General features: G+C 37.0%; 1 protein-coding gene across 3 annotated transcripts in view; it reads left to right on the top strand.

Moving 5' to 3' along the window:
• Positions 1–13,846, top strand: part of Epsti1 (epithelial stromal interaction 1 (breast)) — a 92,879-nt gene that overhangs the window by 72,415 nt on the left and 6,618 nt on the right. For all 3 annotated transcript variants that reach the window (XM_013011322.1, XM_013011331.1, XM_013011314.1), the window contains one exon: positions 8,305–8,378. In XM_013011322.1, the coding sequence (XP_012866776.1) occupies positions 8,305–8,378 (74 nt within the window). The remainder of the gene's footprint in view (positions 1–8,304; positions 8,379–13,846) is intronic.

The following is a 13,846-nucleotide window of genomic DNA, read 5'->3' as shown; positions in this document are numbered from 1 at the left end:
AAATATTCTCAATTGTTGAAAAGAACTGTACTGAAATACTACATCTCTCACTTGATTTTTTTTCTCTCTATCATTTAAAGACAAATTCTCTCCGTTTAAGGTCAATTCTATCTCCCTCTCTCCCTCCCTTCCCCTTTCTCCTCTCCCTCTACCTCTCTCCTCTCCCTTCTTTTTCTCTTTCTCCATTTTTTCCCAGAAGCAGCCTTTAGCTAGATCATCTACTTATTAGATAATTTCAAAACTTTATTTTATGCTTGCTTGGCTCACATATTGAATTCACTTACCAAGATTGCTGAGAGTTTATTTTTCTCCCATAGTCATATTATGAGTGCAATAATATTTCTCATCTTCCCATTGATAGTAACTCCACAAGCATTAAAAATTTCTGTTTCATATGCTAGCTATATTTTTCCTTTTCTCTTACAACTACATCTCTCATTCGTTTCTCAAATATTTTGTAATACTTGCTTATTATCATCTTATGTTCATTGGGACATAAATGAAGCCTCTGGTGTGTGGAGGCCTCTTATCCTAGGCTCAGTGAGTTCTTGGGGATATTATCCTGTAGGCCCAGGATGACATACCTCTTTGTGTGAGGTACAGGAAGGGTAGAGCCCAGCATGAAGCTGCTGTCAGTGCTGCTGTCTAGTTAATCTCAGTGGCTGCTTCAGCATTCTGTCCTGGGCTCCTTGTATGCATGATTACCCCTTAGCTCCAGCTGTCCTGACCTATGTTCTCCCAATGATACTTAGCTATCTCCTTTCTACCTTTCAGCAATATTTTGAAATCTCTGATACACTGATGGTGCTTACTGATTTTCACAGAATTATTGATTTTAGTCATTTACAAGGTACAATACCAATAAAAATCAGAAAATATCTTAATTGTTTGACAACAAATAGAATTATTCTAAGAAAATGTAACAATCCTAAAGAGAACATTTTTGGGGGAAGCATGAAAAGCTTGTATTCAGAGGAGTAAAACTATGATTTTTAATCCATTTAATACTAAGAAAAAAAAGGAATAAATTTTATATCCAATCCAAGACTTTAGAGTGGAAACAATAAATGAAACTGTAGGAAATAATTAAGATAAGAACAGAAATTAATAATGAAACTTCAAGAAACAGCTGTTATAAAAATAAAGCAGCTTATAATCTTTCATAAAGTCAACAAATCTATAGCAAGTCTAATCAAGAAGAGATTAGGAAAAAACAGACATACACAATATTAAAGATAAGGGGCTAGAACCACAGATGTTCTAAAGACTAAATTTATTTTTATTACTTTAAATCTTTTTAAAAATTCTTTTAAGTAGTTACACAGAGAGTTTTCAATTCACCATGTCAGTTTATGAGTACAACAGCTGTTGATCTATGTCACCTCTTCCATCCTTCTCTATGCATTCATCTCAACCCCATCCCTCCACTCAAGTTACCTGGCTCCATTTTCATGTGTAGACCGATGAATGGAGAGAGGAGGGGTGGACTAATGCAGTCATAACATTCAATGTACATATGTAAAAAAGACTATGCTTGTATTGCTATGGAGAATATTATGCCAATAAATTGAAAATCTGAATTAAATTATTTTTCTAGGAAAATATGACTCTAAATGGCCCAAAGACTTAAAATACATAAAAAATTAATGAAAATGCTGATGGTTGGGAAGGTTTCCTGCAAATTATTTTCTGAGAATTACCGGTGAAACTTGAGTTATTGTCAGAAGCAAGGTCTTCTGAATTTTCAAGGACCAGATTTTTCTCCTGCTGGGCTTTAAAAATTGTTTCACAGCAAGGAAAAAGATGAAAAATTTAGAATTTTATTTGACTACCATCCTCATAGCATAACAATCTGGTAAAAGAAGTATGCACCTATGTCTACACACACACACACACACACACACACACACACACACACATATACACACCTCATAGATAGAACAAACTCATAAAGGTAAAGGTTAACATCTCAGAGTAAATTTGAGCAAGGGAATTTTTCCTTCAAATAGTAATTTGCCAAGGCAAATTAAGGTTTATTTTTAGAGCACAAAGATAACCAACTTTACATTCTAACTTGTCATATCTTATCACTAGGAGAGAATATGTCATGAGAGGAAAACATTCAGCTATCTCTTTAGTTACACAAAAAGTATTGGTAAGCTTTTTTTTGGGGGTGGGGGGTGGGTCCAGTCGTGGGGCTTGAACTCTGGGCCTGGGCGCTGTCCCTCAGCTCTTCAGCTCAAGGCTAGCACTCTACCACTTGAGCCACGGCATCACTTCCGGCTTTTTTTCTTTTTGCTTATGTGGTACTGAGGAATCGAACCCAGGGCCTCAAGCATGCAAGGCAAGTGCTCTACCACTAAGCCACCTTCCCAGCCCAGTATTGGTAAGCTTTAAGAATTTCTAATAAAGAACTGCTGGCTCATGTCTATAATCTTAGGTACACAGGAAGCTGAGATTTAAAGGATCATGGTTTGTAGTCAGCCTGGGCGTAAAAGTCTGGGAGCCTCTACCATCAAAATAACCAGCACAAAGCTAAGATTGAAACATGGCTTAAATGAAATAATAGAGTGTCAGATGAGCAAGCAAGCTGAACACGCTCAAAGGCCTGAGTTCAAGCTCTGTTACTGGCAAAAACAACCCAAATAATAACAAAACCCCCTTTTTATTTTTATATTTTTTATTGTAAAGATACTGTACAGAGGGACTATAGTTATACCTGTAAGGTAATGAGTACATTTCCTTTTGAGTATTGTTAGCCCTCCTTTGGGTACTAGGGCAAAAAAATTTTTTTTTAATACACATAGCCTTTCAATCCAATAGCCAGAGCATCTTCTGTGGTAAAATACTGAAACAGTAAACAACATGTGTGCCTGCCACCTCTTAACCAGTCTTGTGGCAATTCCAATACATCTCCAAGTTACTTGATAGAAAACTATAAAAATATACTGCTAATATCTCATGGAACAAGATTTGGAAATTGTTTCAGTCAACTGGTAAAGATGAGAAATAAAAAGGAGCTTTTCCAATGATTGGAAATAGTTATTATTTTATTATTATAACCTATTTTTAAGTAGATGAAATCCATTTTCCAGTACAATCCCAAGAAAATTAACTGGAACATGATTAGAAAACATGGAGTTCAATGCAAGTGTTGGTTAAAAAACAGATATAAGTATATATAAATCAGCTCTCTCAAATATCAGCAAAATTTTATTAGAAAATATAATGGAATTTAAACGGCCCCATGAAAAAGCAGCTATGGAAATCACTCAGTAATTAAACTGAAGGCACAACAAAACTTTCCCAGAACCCATAAGAGTTAATTTGAGTAAAGCAGAGATGACTAGTATTTTTGACAAGGAAAGCTCAATGTTGCAATAGCCACTATCCTCACCAAATTAATTTGTGAGTTCTATGCAATTCCAATAAAAATTCAATGGAATTTGAGATCACTAAAGCCTGTCTGCCCAACCTTCAGCAAGGTGGATACAACTATGCCCTCTAATGTGTCTCTTGGCCTTTCAGCCACACTGAATCCAAGTTTGAAATATGGCAACTTTGAAAGATATTACTAAGGCAACTAAAGTCAATAGAAAAGGCTAGAAAATGGTATCTCCAGTACCCACTCTGCAAAAATGAAAATTAAGTTCCATCCCCAGCTAAAGAGGAAGGAAAAAAGAAGGAAAACCTATGATTTTAGCTTATTGTCATCTTTGGCTGAAGAAACTTGGTCCACTGATTTTTTTCAATAGATAACAAGATATTCATAAATTATTTTATAACAAAGAACATACAATTAAAAAACAATAACGTTGATAGTATCTGTTTTAGGTAGAAGATACAGCTCTGTAAAATTCAAGGTTCATATTAAAAGGCTAGAGTTAACAACAGCTAGTAAAAGAAGTGTTACTTTTTTTTGGTGCCATTTTTTAAAACTTCTCTACAGATGAGTATTTCCTTTGATTCATTTGGTCTTCTCCTAATTTTCCAAAGTTCTTTCTACCTTGTCTCCCTATTTCTGCTAGTCAGCACCATCTGGGTCTTCCCAGACAAAGGCATCACAGTGAGGAGCCTCAGATCCAGGACTTCTTTAAACCATCTTTCTCCTTAGAAGATCGTCTGTAGTCAACATTCAAAGCCGGGAGTCCTTTATTCTGCACGGCCTAGGCCCTCCTGCTCCCACTATCCTGTTCCTCTCAAGTTGAGAGGACATCCTCTCCTGGGAGAAGTCTGTGCTGCCAGGCAATGGCCCTTTCATGTTTACATGAAGCAGTCAGGCTGAACCATGTCAGCACACATCCCAGTGGGATTCAGACATGTTTTTAAAATGGCCCCTATCTGTATCTCCAATTACTACACTTAACGCATGCTGTGGAACCTGACTTTTACTTCTAGCCTCATTTACCATAGACCACTTGGTCAATGATTACAAGTTCTGTTCTTGGCATCTCCAGGAGGACGTTTTATCTTGTCACTGACATGCCCTCCCTGAGTGCAGGCAGTTGTATAGCACAATGAAAAGCCCCACCCCCTTCTGTCTCATTGACGGGCTTTTGTGGATGGACTTAAAATGAGGAACATCCAATTTCATGTGCATTTCTCTTCCTTTGTAGATGCACATCATTGCTTGTATTTGCATTCAGTAATGGGATTTTTTTTATTATTCTTTTTGCATGGTATCATGTTTGTTGCTGGGTCTGTCTTCCTATTTATAATGTACTTGCCTTCTGGGAAGAGCTCAACTGACCTGCATCTCTATCTTCTACATAAATCCAGTTGTCTGGAAATTGGTTGGTGTTAACAAATAGATGTTGAGTGCAACAGGACTCGACAGTACTCCTACTTAAGGCATTTTGATTCTCTTCATGTCCCAAGCTCGGTCCATAGAACCAGAGAAGCTTACTTTGTCATTGTCAATTAGATATTGCATTTCCTTCTACAAACCTACAGAATGAACCAAGAATATGCTTACAAGACATTCTCAGTGGCTATCAGTTCATCAGACCAAATCAATTTGTTGACATTATCCTTTTTGGAACCAAAGAAAAATTATACTCTCCCTACTAAAATGCCCTTTGCTAGTTTTAGGACCCTAGACCAATGGCTACATCTCCCTTCTGTGTTGTACAATAAGGTTTTTGCTTGGTGGTGCCTTATCCCTGACCCTGTTTCTTGCCAGGTCTTCATCTTCTTTCCCCTTCAGTGCCTCTGTAGTAGGATGATGTACATTTCCCTCTTCCCTTCCTCATTTCTTCCTCTCTTGCAGTTCTCAGCTTCATGATACAATACCTTCCTCTTTTTCATATCTCAAAATGTTTAAAAGTATATACTTATTGGATTTTTTTCTATTTTTTTTCTTGAGTCCTAGGGTTTAAACTCAGGGCCTCCCTTTTGCCTAAGCAGGGCCTCTACTGCTAAATCACACCTTCAGTCTTTTCTAAGACTGATTATATTTAAGATAAAATCTGGCTCTCGTGCCCAAGCATGCATCTGGACCACAATCTGCCTATTTTAGACTTCCTGTGCTAACTGGGATAGTAAGTATATGTCACCAAGCCCACCTTCCTGAGAAATAAAAGAAAATATAAAAGAACAAAAATGACCTTCAACTTGGCTAGCAAATCCTTCTAATGGTACAAGCAACTAAAATGTACACTTGTTCAAAGACTAAAAAATAAAAAAATATATCTAACCTTAAAGCTTCCTTTCTCTGTCAGTCAAGCGTCCAAGTTTTTCTACCCTGCAGTAATTATAGTTAATATTTTCCTACGTATGTATGTATATATGTATGTATGTATGTATTTTGTGCTGGTACTGGGGCTTGAACTCGAGGCCTAGGCACCCTTAGCTTTTGTGCTCAAGGCTGTTACTCTACCAGACCTCCACTGCTGGCTTTTGCCTGTTAACTGCAGGTAAATTCCTCAGGGACTTTCCTGCCTGGGCTAGATCTTGATCCTCAGATCTCAACCTTCTGAGTAGCTAGGATAATAGGCATGAGCCACTCAGGACCTGGCTTTAGCATGTATTTTATTTTGATTTATCATATATTTTAATTTAATTTTAAATATGATATGTACCAGGAAATAAAGGTTGAAATGGATATATCTATATTTTCTATTTATATGGAAGGGTGCCAGTAAGACTCTGGATTTATCATATTTTAACAATCTTTCTATAAGCCCATCCTCTCCCAGAAAAAATATATCTTATTCTTTTTTGGGTTATTTTCATTATTATGAAATTTTATTTAGTTTTAAAAATTATCTTTATGGAGTTGTACAAAGTAGTTGTCTTATTCCTCTTAACTGTTTCATAATAATCTGTTGTGTGGGTAGTCTAACTTATTATTGTTTCTTATTGGTAGATATTGACATTGTTACTTATGACTAATAATGCAACTATTAATATCCTTATCCACATGCCAGTATTCTGCTAGATATGCTCCCTGGATATAATGTACTTTGGTCAAATTTACCTCTCTCTATTTCTTTTAGCAGCCCCTTCTTTTTAAGCAATAATGTATTTTTAAATGCTATTTTCACAAATGTTTATAATATACTTCACTTATGGTCCCCCCACAGTTCCCTTTCCTTCCCCCCAGCAACTGGCTCCCATCTCCGCAGTCCCCCTGTTTATAGTCATCTCTTCCTCATCTTTCTTCTTTTCTCCCACTGCTCTTCTCTCTCTCTCTCTCTCTCTCTCACTATTCATTGTAAAGGTGATGGGCAGAGGGAGTTACCATTGCATAAGTAAGGTAATGAGTATATTTGTTCTTAAACACTGTTACCCCCTCCCTCATTTTCTTCTGCTTGCTCCTCCCTACTCCCCTTATGTTGTAAGGTTCATTTTGTTCCTCTTCCTCCTCATATTATTCTTAGGTTTAGATTTTGTATATGAATAAACATATAAAACATGTTTGTCTTTCTGAGTTTCTCATCCAAGTTTATTTTTTCCCTTTTATGGTTTCTGGATCTTCTCTACTACAAGTTCATAAATGTACCTCTGCATCCTTTAAAAATATCTGTCTTTTAAGTTCAAATCTTAATCCACCCTTGGCTCTAACACAACATGCTTATGATAAGCCACATTTCCATATGCATCAGGTCTCTTCCTAGATTCAGATTGTTTTCATGATACATTTCATGATACATTTTCATGTTTAGGATCTGGTTATTGCTAACTTTTTTTTGTATTTTTTCATGGCTATGATTGCATACTTGGTAATTTTCCCTAAGTAAATTTCACAATCATTTTTCTTTTTTTAAAAAATGTTTTTATTGTGAAATACTGTACAGAGGGGTTACAGTTACATGAGCAAGGTAATGAGTCCATTTCTTATCCAGCATTGTTGCCTCCTTCTTTGTTTTCCCCCTACCATCCCTTCCTTCCCACCGCCTCATCTACACCCCCACCCCTCCACCCCCGCCTAAATTTTAAAGTTCGTTTTTCGACATACATCATTCTTGTACATCTCATTGTTGCAATGGGTCCATCTGTATCCCTATTTAAACAATTTGTTTTTTGCCTTCCCCTTCACAAATTATACCAACATCAAATACAGTGAAAACAGGGGTTATAGCATGGGGGAGGGAACAATCATTTTCTCAAGTCTTAAAACATTATACATTATTTTATGCTGGCCACCCAGTAGATTATGCTTGTAATCCTAGCTACTCAGGGGGTTGAGATCAGTTCAAAGCCAGTCAGGGCAGAAATGTCTATGAGACTCTCATCTCTAATAAATTACTCAGAAAAGGCTGGAAGTGGCACTGTGGCTCAAGTAGTAGAGAGCTAGCCTTGAGCAAAAAGAAGCTGAGGAACAGCACCCAGACCCTGAGTTCAAGCCCTAAGACCAGCACCAAAAACAAAACAAAACAAAAACCCTAAACCCCCCAAAACTTTAAAGTGGAAACAAATGTTAGATGACTACCAAGGAATAGTATTGTGTGATACTAATCCTCTTAAAAGAACTAATTTGATGTGTTTTTCTTTGTAAGACATAGATGAGTTTGAGCTATATTGTAATTTTCTGTTTATCTTCTACTGCTTGCTCTAACTTCTTGACATTGGCTTTTTAATCTGGTAATTTTACACTCATGGAGCTGTCCTGTTCGACTAAGCCACAATTATTTTTGCTACTTACTTATATAGGAAAATAATTTCACATCCAAATAGTACTTAAGTAAAAACTTCAAAAGTGAAATATTGTACCAGCTAAGGTTAAATGTGTAATTGATTTGGGTGTCTTCTGTACAACCGTGTTAATTGAAAACCATATTTTTAAACTTTTATTGTTCCTAGAATAAATTACTGGAGCCTAAACGACAGCAGCAAGAGGAAGAAAGAGCCAAAATCCATCAAACTGAGCACAGGAGGTATAACTGGCTAATAAAATAAGCATCCTTGGTAAAAATCAATTACTTATAAAGTTTTGCAGTATGCTAGAGAAACACTACAGTAATGATGTTGAAAAAGATTTTGGTATCTATATCACCTTTAAATCTTTGTATGTATGAAGTATACATACTGTGTGTACACACCCAAATACACATACGTATGTACATATATGCATTTATAATATCCTGTTTACATGACTAGATGACACTATAAGAGCCTATATCAATACATGGCTATTTAGTTACATTTAACTTCTCTGGAACAAAGCATCATGGAAATGTTCCGTCTGAGACCTCTGTTTTCAGAGTACCATCAGAAGATACTCTACCATTTGTAGAATAATTGGATTAGTATACTTGGGTCTAAAAGTTCAGGAAAAAGCTTATTAATGTTAGTTTATGTGGACTAATATATCAATAGGTTAGACAGAACCAGTAAGTAATTTAATAGGGCAAATACCCTCTTTCTTATTTATAATATCAGATGTAATTACTTGATAGGACCCAAACTGTAGAACAACACTAATAACCACCAAATTGTCAGTCATTATTTTACTAGGGATTTTCTTTTTATTTATTTATTTATATTGTGAAAATACTGTACAGAGAGGTTGCAATTACATGGGCAAGATAATGAGTACATTTCTTATCAAACATTGTAGCCTCCTCCTTTGTTGACCCTTCCCATCACATCTTCCCCTTACCCCACCATCCAACCTTCCTCCCCCCCCCATGAACCCTAAGATATGTATTCAAATGTTTTTTTTCTTTCATGTGATTGTTTCTAACACATTTATAAGATTATTTCATTGTTGCTTTGTATGTCCCTCCCCCACGGTATAACCCCTGCTTTCACTGTATTTGATGTTTTTATAATTTGTGGAGGGGAAGGGAAAAAACAAATTGTTTAAATAGGGATACAGGTGGACCCATTGCAACAATGAGACTTACAAGTCGTTATGTCAAAAACAAATTTTACTAGGATTTTTCTGAGAATGAGTTCATTAGAGGTATGCTTGAGTGTCTTAGGAGAAGAATTTAATATAAGAGCCTTTGTTATTTATCAAAGCAAATTCTTTTTTGACTATGAATAGCTTCTCTCTCTCTCTTTCTCTCTCTCTCTCTCTCTCTCTCTCTTCTCTCTCTTGTCAGTTATAGGGCTTAAACTCTGGGCTGGAGTGCTGTCTCTCAGCTCTTCAGCTCAAAGCATATGCTCTACCACTTGAGCCGCAGAGCCACTTCTGGTTTTCTGGTGGTTTATAGACTGGCTTTGAACTGCAGTCCTCAGATCTCAGCCTCCTGAGTAGCTAAGATTACAGGTGTGAGCCACCAGCACCTGGCTCTTCTTTTCTTAATTTTAATTTTATTGTCAAGGTGATATACAGAGGGGTTACAGTTATACAAGTAAGGTAGTGAGTACATCCTTGTTGAACTTGTTACCCTCTCCCTCCATGGCTAAAGCCAATCTTTGAATTGTGATTTCATTATCAAAGAGACTAAAACATGCCAATAGAAGCTCCCAATTTCCAAGGCACCACTAACTGTGGGTGGGTGTTCAGGCTGGGCATTGTTGTGCCCAACATTAAAGAACCTGAGGCAGGAGGATCCATAGTTTTAGGCCATCAGGAGACACAGAGCAAGACTTTGTTAGAAAAGCAACAACCCTAAGTAGTCTTTAAGTGTCAAATGTAGTTTTAGGTTTTTCATTTGTTTATGGAACCGTTAAGACAATGAGATAGTAGCTAGTCAATTTTGTTGGGTAACTTAGTTTGGGAACTGTTGCTACATATTTATTATAAAGTACTCAAATTATTTAGCTCTTTTTATTAGCTTTGCTTATTTTTATCTTTATATATTCATTTTGTATTCATATAACCTTGGTTGCTTGAAGTAGCCAATTATTTCTTTGAATTTTAGAAGATTAATTGGATTGGGAAGCCTTAAACATCTTAAAGATACCAATATACCATATTAATAGGTCCCTTTGCTAATAAGTTCATCTTTGATGGTAACCCATTAAAAATATGTGTTGTTTGATTAGAGATGGAAGGGATACTCTTCTTATTATAGGAATCTTGACCCTTGATTTTTTTCCTATATCCATATTTCTGAACAATTAAACATTGGTAAGGTCATTTATTTTCTATCCCTTATTTTCTATTTTGTTGATTTTGGTCAAATTTAGACCCAAATTTAATGCATGAGGAGGTTTTCCTAATAATAAACTCAGTTATCAGTTTTAAAATAATTGATCAAGACTTATAAATACCCATTTTATGTTCTTAATTTTTAGAAAAAGTTTACATTTGTATTTCCCTTAAACTTTCTTTTTCTTTTCTTTTCTTTTCTTTTTTTTTTTTTTGGTCGGTCGTGGGGCTTGAACTCTCGGCTTGGGTGCTGTTCCTCAGCTCTTCAGCTCAAGGTGAACACTCTACCACTTGAGCCACAGTGCTACTTCCTCCCTTAAACTTTCTATAGAATTTTCTTTCCATTGCCATCTAGATAAGATCTTAATGAAGATCTACCAATAAGATCTTAATGAATAAAATACTGGTGTCTGTTCTTAGAGCAAAAACACAAGCTATATAGTATGTGCATAGGGGGATATAAGCTATGTGTTCTCCAGGGGCATAAATTCATTAGAGTTGAGAAAAGCAACATGTTCTTTCCTGTTTAGAAGTTTGCGAGCAGAACACTGACCCTTGAATTCATAATGGAAAGCTTGAGGGAGTCCTCACAAGGTTTTCAATGAGTCCTGTAATGAGCCTGGGTGTGAATCTACCCCTGAACCTGACCTAGCGTAACTCTATAAGCAAGAGAAGACAAGTAGAAACTCCAGAGAGAACAGACAGAGCATGGGGTCGGGAGGTGAACATCAGCTAGAACCAAAACAATCGATTGAAACTTGAACCACCTCTGAATCATACTTTTGCTTGTGAATTAATACTCAGAGGGAAACCCAGAAGCACAAGTTTGACAGCAATAAAATGTATGTTCTGTCTTAAATCAGTAAGCAAAATATAAATAGGAACTTTTCCTGCCTATTGGGGTTCTTGATAGAAATTGAGAGAAACAGTCTCTTTTACAAACATCTCTGGTTGATCCATACCATGGATGGCAGGCTGGTGGTGGACAATCCTAAAGCATCAGACAAAACTCTTGTCTCTTGCCACTCTTGCCTCTCTTAGTAACTGATAGTCATTTGTGAACTGTGTCATCTTGCTTCAAGAGAAGCCTTGAAAGCAATTGGCATTGAGCAGCATATTTTACACTCACCACCAGTGGTTTTGGTGTTATTGTTGTTGTTTTTAACAATGCAGCTGCTATCATCACAGTGGGCAAGGCGGTAGGGTCATGTTGCCCAGAAGACAGAATCAATCTGTAAGTATATTATCAGGGTACATCTGCCAAGGCTTTGTTCCAGGTACCAAGAATGTGGTTCACAAGGAAGAAAAGGTCCCTGACCACATAGGAATTAGAATCTTGGAGAAAGAAACAAGTCAATGACTAAACAACATCTGAGATGGTGCTAGGTATCCCGAGGACTGTATCACAGAATACTCAGGAAGCCATTGGAGGTGGTCAATGACTAAAGACCTCCCAGAGTATCTGACACTGCAGAACAAGGAAGAACCAGCCAGATTGAGGGCAGAGACATGTAGTCCCATGTAATCTAGAGGATAAATGCTAGGGCTCTATATAACAAAGTAGACAGACTTTGAGTCAAAAGTGATTGGGCTAGAGTGGATGAGAAGAGAATGATATACATGAGATCTGAAAAGCAGTCTGGAGGGGAGGCAGTATAAGACTGGATAAATCAGCAAAGTCATGGGAAGATATCAGGTAAAAAAGGCATGTAACCTTGGGAGATTGTCATGTAGAGAATGAATTACAGGGGGTAGAAGGAGACAGTAGACAGGAGCAGTGATAGTGATTAGCTCTGAAATGGCATTCTGCAGACGAAGCAGGTGAAGTCAGGATGTGTTGAATAGTTAAAGGAGACAACACCTTTAGTGATTGAAAAGTTTAGGAGAAGAGTAAAGATACAGTAAAGATACTACTGAGGGAATGCCCCTCTTTGATACTGACAAAAAGACCATATAAGGACAGCCATAGGCAAATAGGCAGCTGCCCACACACTGTTGGTGTATGGCTTGTGGAAGAGGGAGGTAAGAGAGAATGTGTGGGGAGTTAGGACCAGCTTTCCTCAGTCTTACTTTAGCTCTGTAAGCTTCTGTAACTTGTTTTCTGGGAGATTCAGAAAAGGCAACTTACCCATGGAATCCTGAACTAAGACCAGTGTATAATACTTGGAGAGAGGAAAAAGCTCTATCAAAACTGAAATGGAACTGCTGAACATGAAAGTTGGTAGAGAAACAGCCAATCAATAACCCAGAGAGCAAGATGAATCCAAACACAATGAACATCTTGGCTAGCCCTGAGACCAGCCTTTGACTGTCATCCAGCCATTATTTATTCAAAGTTCTCAACTCTCTAAAAGCCAATAACTGGTAGCACCTACCATGACCACATTCTGCTAATCTTCTTGACTTCAAGAGCAGATAACATGACTTGGTGGTTCCCTTTGTCCTTCTTCCTATAAATGCACATCAAGTGGCTGATCTGTGCCAGGTACTTTTCTACCTCCAAAAATCTTAGAGTCTCATTTGCAAAGTTCCTAATGAATCGCTGGTATTTCTCTAGCTTCCAAGTACAAGTGCATAACTCTACACAGAAGATGAGGTCAAAATGCCACTAGAAAGGGAGCCTTCAGGTAGCCAGCTCTAGAAAAGGAATACAGTCAACTCTCCATATCTGTGAGTCTGCACTTATGGATACAACCAACTGTGAATTGAAAATATTTGGAAAAAAAATATTGCACCTGTACTTAATGTGCATAGACCTTCGTTTTCTGTCATTATACCCTAAAAATACTGTGTAATAACCCTCTCCATATCTATTGTGGTATTACAATTGGCTTATACTGGAGGGTACATGTAGGATATATGCAAATATCATAACAGTTATATCAAGAATTTTAGCATATGGATTTTGGTATTCACTGGGGGGTCTCAGAACCAATTTCCTGTGAATACTGAAGGACATCTGTGTGACCATAACTATACTGGAAGCATTTATCCTAACCTTTGAGATAGTAACTTTCACGTTAAATCAGAATTTACCTTCTGAAATTGCTGCAAAAAATGACAGAACTCTTGTTTGTTTGTTTGTTTGTTTTAAAGCTTGAGCTTCTTTCTCTTCTGATATTAACTTTTCCCATACTCTTCAAATTTTCCTTATACTTTCTACTCTGGGGGGTTATTAGCAAGACTGGCAGTAAACTACACAGAATCCATGAGGATAATGTCTTGCAACAGTAGTGCCACTGAGCTGGTTTGGCTGATTTTTTTTTCTGTTTTTGTTTTTGCTGACTCTTTTTTTTTTTT

The sequence above is a fragment of the Dipodomys ordii genome, unplaced genomic scaffold, assembly GCF_000151885.1.
Source record: "Dipodomys ordii isolate 6190 unplaced genomic scaffold, Dord_2.0 Scaffold1, whole genome shotgun sequence".
Taxonomy (NCBI): domain Eukaryota; kingdom Metazoa; phylum Chordata; class Mammalia; order Rodentia; family Heteromyidae; genus Dipodomys; species Dipodomys ordii.
This window is presented reverse-complemented; position numbering and strand designations above follow the sequence as displayed.